General features: G+C 49.3%; 1 protein-coding gene across 1 annotated transcript in view; it reads right to left on the reverse strand.

Annotated features, from left to right (window-relative positions):
• Positions 1-4,305, reverse strand: part of LOC141160828 (cingulin-like) — a 37,069-nt gene extending 32,764 nt beyond the window's left edge. The window contains exon 1 of the mRNA XM_073645619.1: positions 1,972-4,305. Within this exon, the coding sequence (XP_073501720.1) occupies positions 3,550-3,975 (426 nt within the window). The 5' untranslated portion in view covers positions 3,976-4,305 and the 3' untranslated portion in view covers positions 1,972-3,549. The remainder of the gene's footprint in view (positions 1-1,971) is intronic.
• Positions 4,306-6,336: the final 2,031 nt, after the last annotated feature.

The following is a 6,336-nucleotide window of genomic DNA, read 5'->3' on the forward strand; positions in this document are numbered from 1 at the left end:
TCTAAATCTGCATGTTGCACACACAATGGCCCCTGTTCATGAAAGTCATTCAGGAGTAAGTCATTTTGAAAGTTGCAAAATTTTTGCTCAATACGGAGGTGCGCAAACATTTTTTACGACTTATGTGGGCATTTCCACAGGGGCATGACGCCGCAGGTCATCTTATTCATGACGAGATGTGGCATTCCTTATGCCAGAAATCTTACTCAAGTCCCTAGATCTTAAAGAATCAGGGGCGTCTGAATCCAAAACGCCTTGTCATTAAGACCATCGCAGGTCTTCATAAATCGGGGCCAATATGTCTACTGCATGAGTGCTCATTATAAGCCATCTAATGCATCTCTATATAGCTCTCCTCATACACTGAACCCTCAGCATCTTTTCTGCACGTGAGCTTTGCGCCTGTCCAATTAGGAGCATAAGAATTTATTATGAAACTGTGTGATGGAGTGGGTGGGTTTAGGAGGGATGAATAGTAAGTGGCCCTAGTGCTGGCTTGGATTCCATCACTAATACTTATGGCAAATATAGGCAGTGAGGAGATGAAACAACTGCACCATAAGTGATGGAGTATAACAAAGAAAAGTGGGGAAAAATGGCAATCAAAAAACAAAAAAGTTATAAAGACAATATAGTGGAGAGATTTTCCTTAAATGAAAGGGGGGGGGGGATATTCTTGCGTTTTCTGAGTGTAGTAATGATGGAAAATGCAAAATAAAGCCAAGGGAAATACATAGAAGACTTTAACCTGGTGTAGTTGTGCTGTATTGGGCACAACTCCATGTAGGGTATATGGGAAGTGTTTAGTCCAGGTGCAGCCAACCTGATGAACTGCAGGAGTCCCGAAGAGTCCTGACAGGAAACAATCAAGGAAAATGCAACCAGGTGATAGGCGTTCCCAAAGTGTAAAAATGGGTAGTTATAAATTCACCATAATTTTGCTTCTCCATTGTAAAGACATTAGCAAAGTATTTGATCAGATAGTTTTCACTGGGAGTGTTTATTTCTCCTCCCTGTATGTTGCTGACCAATCATACACAGACAGCAACATTCAAAGGAAGAGCACCCCTCCATCATAGCTTACAGCAGATTTTTCAGTGTGTGAGATGTATTAATATTATGCTTTGCTTATAAAGCGCTATCATATTCCGCAGAACTTTACATACAATATCATCGCTGTCCCCAATGAGGCTAACAATCTAAATTCCCTATCAGTATGTCTTTGGAGTGTGGGAGGAAACTGGAGAACCCGGAGGAAACTCACGCAAACACATGGAGAACATACAAACTCCTTGCAGATTTTTTACTTGGTGGGATATTAACCCAGGACCCCAACCCTGCAAAGCAACAGTGCTAACCACTGAGCCACTGTGCTACCAATGTATAATGACAGACAGCCCTGATCTCCTGGTCTAACCTCCAGCATGATTAGAAAGCACAGATGGCTAACATGTTTCAGATGAGGTCCCTGTGTGAGGAGGGGCAGCACAGCTGAGTTTAGCTGTGTCACATTACAAACCCTTCTATCATCAGCTCTCCTCCTCTCTTAGAACTACTAGATCTGCTGTACTGCCCCTCCTTCACACGCTTGTTCAGAGATGTGTTAGTATCACACTTATGTTGTCTGCTTTGCTCAACTTGTAATCTTTCTGCAGTGAGATCAGAGCAGGTTGTCATTAGGTTAGCTATATATATATTGTAAGGCAGCGCTTTTCATCATCCTGGGGGATACTCGCTTCGTTGCGTCAATCAATGCACACGTGCAATGTCTTTCCGTTTTTCCACAATGCTGCAGTTTATTACTTCATAAAACCGCTTATTACCGGGTCCAACTCAGTGGCCCGCCGACACACATATATACAGTATTTGTGAGCCAAGTGGCACACAGGCCCACTTGCTCCAGGTACAGCCTTCAGCAAGGTAATCATATACCAATGTCCATAGCAATGTCCATATAACGTAGTGTATTACCTTTGCCGGGTTTAGCTGTCTCAGTCCATTAGGCTTTTCACCACTGTGGCTTTAAGGCTTGCCACACGTGGTCTCCTGACCTTATCCCGTCCAAGACCACTGGCATCTCTCACACACAGATCCAGGCTCTGTCCTCCAAGACGTTTACATTCCAGCCTCTGGCACTCCAAGGCTTACTGGCATCACGTTCACACTCTCAGCGATCCAGGCTTCACCCTCCAGGAGTCCACCAGGCCTCACACGAGCGGTGTTCCCTCCACACACAGGGAACAGCCTCATGCCTCTCACCCGGTGTCCACACGGGAACACCTCACACAGGAACTCCCAACACAGGAACACACCTGTCACAAATCACCCAGGGTTTATATATCCTGTCGCGCACACACACACACACACACACACACACACACACACACACACACACACACACACACACAGGACCTTGCTGATGTCACAGTCATGTGATCAGACAGACATTCTGTGCGCACAGGACCTGAGCTATGTCACAGTCATGTGACCAGTCACCTGAGGGGGAAGAAAATAGCATAAATAGACATACTAGATCATTATAGCAATGCCGCTGCACCACATATTCCCCTGATCTGTTCAAACTTGTGGGGTTGAACACACAATATACACAAACAGTCTATAACCCACAGTTCATACAGAGACCGTGAATTTGACAATTGCGCTGCTCAGCCCGTGGAACATTAGTCAACGACATTAGCCCATTCCTCAGGGACCTACTATCTGCCATTGTCACCGACTTCATCAAGTCACATTTCCGGGTCGTAAACTTGTCAGACCTCCCCGGCTCCCAGCGGTCAGTCGAAACCCTACCAGGTCTCCCCCGCTCCCAGCGGTCAATATAGCTGTGTGACTCACATGCTCTGGTATTTAAGGTCCGGTTCGACTCCGTACTGTCCTGCACTCCATTGGGTCGTTTGTATGGGCCACCCAAACCTGAGTCACTGGAGGCCTCGCTACCTCTAAACCCACACCCACTACTCTCAGGACATCTTGAAAGGTCCCTAACTTCAGCTGTAGCTGTCCTGCTATTTAGGGGGCCCTTTCTCTGTCTGGTCTCACAATCTCTAGACGGCTGCCACCTTCTGCTACTCAGATGATGCTGTCCATTCACTCGCAGCCTAGCGAGATTTAACTGTTCCACCTCTCGCAGGTAGGTCACTCGGTACTCTACCAGCATGCTCATATCAGCAAGACTTTCTTCCGTTCCTATAGCGTAGAAAGACACCATGCCATCTTCATCCGGTACCCAGTCCTGACGATCACGTGGACTGCTTACTTTCACCACACCAGACTTCTTCACCATCATCTGCATGGCTTGGCTATTTCTCCCAATGAGCTTTCTCACCAGAACATGAGGCACCCGGATGACCTCTTCCCGCAGACTGTGAGCCTTTCTCATCAGCTCCAGTTGTCTAGCGTCTTGCTCCGTCTTCAACCGGAGAAACCGCTTCGTGCTAATTCATCGCCAATGTATGTCACTTAGGATCGCCACCCTCTTCACTGTGACTTCAGTCGTGGACAGGACCACCAGCTGTTTAGCCTCTGAGGTCAAGTACACCTTACAGGCTCCCACAGCCTTCTTAAACTCTGCTTAATCTGTTGCAGTTCCCTACTGCGTTCACCACACTCCTTCTTGGAGTCACACAGCTCCTGGTTGAGCTGTTTGCGCAGTCGTTCTAGGATTTGTTCACGTCCAGAAACTCCATCCTGCCGCGCCTCCTTCTCAAGTTTCAACTGCAAAACCTCTTCCTTGATTTTGCGGCGGTCCTCCTTAATTGCGTGGAACATCTCCTTCCACTGGACAACTTCCTTGTTGCTTCCCTTTAGATCTCGCTGTAAGTTCTTCACAACCTGGTAGACCCTCTGCCGTTCAAACTCCAGGCTCCGCTGGTCTGAGGACACGTTCTCCAGGTACGTCACCTCCTCTTCTGCCTCTGAAGGAGGATCCACACTTGAAACAATGGCACACACCATTACATTTTCTTTACTTTCACTTTCAGCAAAGAGTACAGGAGCAACCTTTTTGTGGCCCCTGCGCCGTCTACGAGATGGGGACTTTCCCACCTCGTCTAGCCCCTCCTGACGGACCTCTCCTTCTACTTCCGTAGTGTCACCGTCAGCTACGGGGTCTGTGTCACTCCCCCTGGTGTTGTGGACTAACAGGTCACCTCCCACTTTGACGTCACCCCCTTCCACTGGAGCTACCCCGTTATCAACGGTCACATTGTCAATTTTAGGAGGTACCAACCCACAATCAGCAACAATTTCCAGTTTTCTACACTCCACACTCTTGTGAAAATCTGCCCCTTTTTAGACTCCGCCCCCTTTTTTAACAACCACACCTGTAAGGGAATTTTTACAGAAAACATCAGCGACAGTATTAGGACTCAGTTCACAACATCTCTTACCACCTCCCCGGGCACTCTGGGACAACACTGGCGCCCCCGGAGAGTTCATAGAATGGTCCACTGCCGCCATTCTATATGGTGCCCACAGCTCCTGCGGTTCCTGCACCATGTCCTGTAAGAGTTTCTCAAATACCTGCTCCGGTCCCAACCGGCCCTTCAAACGCTCAATAGCTCCAGACACATCTGCTGCTTTGCTTACAGCCATCACGGTACACTGTTCACACTTGAACTTCACCGCTCTCCCCGAAAAAATTTTCGTGGCCCCGCTGAGCCACCGCAAAACAGGATTTGAGTGCGACGTCAGTCTTCGCAACCCCGCCGAGTTGCAGCAAACAACCGGATTTGAATGTGACGACAATCTTCGCAACCCCGCCGAGTTGCAGCAAACAACCGGATTTGAGTGCGACGACAATCTTCGCAACCCCGCCGAGTTGCAGCAAACAACCGGATTTGAGTGCGACGACAATCTTCGCAACCCCACCGAGTTGCAGCAAGATGCTTCATCCACACTCGTCGTCCTGCGCCGTTGCCCCTAGCAACCGGACTGCAGTTGCCCCTAGCAACCAGACTGCAGTTGCCCCTAGCAACCAGACTGCAGTTGCCCCTAGCAACCAGACTGCAGTTGCCCGCACTCTCGAACCACATGTAAGGCAGCGCTTGTCATCATCCTGGGGGATACTCGCTTCGCTGCGTCAATCAATGCACACGTGCAATGTCTTTCCGTTTTTCCACAATGCTGCAGTTTATTACTTCATAAAACCGCTTATTACCGGGTCCAACTCAGTGGCCCGCCGACACACATATATACAGTATTCGTGAGCCAAGTGGCACACAGGCCCACTTGCTCCAGGTACCGCCTTCAGCAAGGTCATCATATACCAATGTCCATATAACGTAGTGTATTACCTTTGCCGGGTTTAGCTGTCTCAGTCCATTAGGTTTTTCACCACTGTGGCTTTAAGGCTTACCACACGTGGTCTCCTGACCTTATCCCGTCCAAGACCATTGGCATCTCTCACACACAGATCCAGGCTTTGTCCTCCAGGACGTTTACATTCCAGCCTCTGGCACTCCAAGGCTTACTGGCATCACGTTCACACTCTCAGCGATCCAGGCTTCACCCTCCAGGAGTCCACCAGGCCTCACACGAGCGGTGTTCCCTCCACACACAGGGAACAGCCTCATGCCTCATGTTCCCCCCACACACACAGACAGGACCTTGCTGATGTCACAGTCATGTGATCAGACAGACATTCTGTGCGCACAGGACCTGAGCTATGTCACAGTCATGTGACCAGTCACCTGAGGGGGAAGAAAATAGCATAAACAGACATACTAGATCATTATAGCAATGCCGCTGCACCACAATATATATATGGTCTCCCATCCTGGTATTTGTGCTTACCCCATCCTGGTAGTAGTGCTGCCCCCATCCTGGTATTTGTGCTCCCCAATCCTGTTCCTTCATTCTGTTATGTGCTGCCTTCATCCCTATCGTGGTATGCATGGCACACCTCATCCCTATCCTGGTATGCATTGCACCCCTAACTATTAATCCTGGTATGCATGGCACCCCTCACAACTAATCCTGGAATGCATGGCACGCCTGACCCCCAATCCTGTATGCATGGTACCCCTCACCACCAATCCTGGTATGCATGGCACCCCTCATCCCCAATCCTGTATGCATGGCACCCCTCACCACTAATCCTGGTATGCATGGCATCCCTCATCCCCCAATCCTGGTATGCATGGCATCCCTCATCCCCAATCCTGGTATGCATGGCCTCCCTCACCCCCCAATCCTGGTATGTATGGCATCCCTCAACCCCAATCCTGGTAGGCATGGCACCCCTTATCCCCAATCCTGGTATGCATGGCCCCCCTCACCCCCCAATCCTGGTATGCATGGTACCCCTCATCCCCC

Source organism: Phyllobates terribilis, unplaced genomic scaffold (assembly GCF_046119375.1).
Source record: "Phyllobates terribilis strain yellow unplaced genomic scaffold, ASM4611937v1 Scaffold_9__5_contigs__length_417890890, whole genome shotgun sequence".
Taxonomy (NCBI): domain Eukaryota; kingdom Metazoa; phylum Chordata; class Amphibia; order Anura; family Dendrobatidae; genus Phyllobates; species Phyllobates terribilis.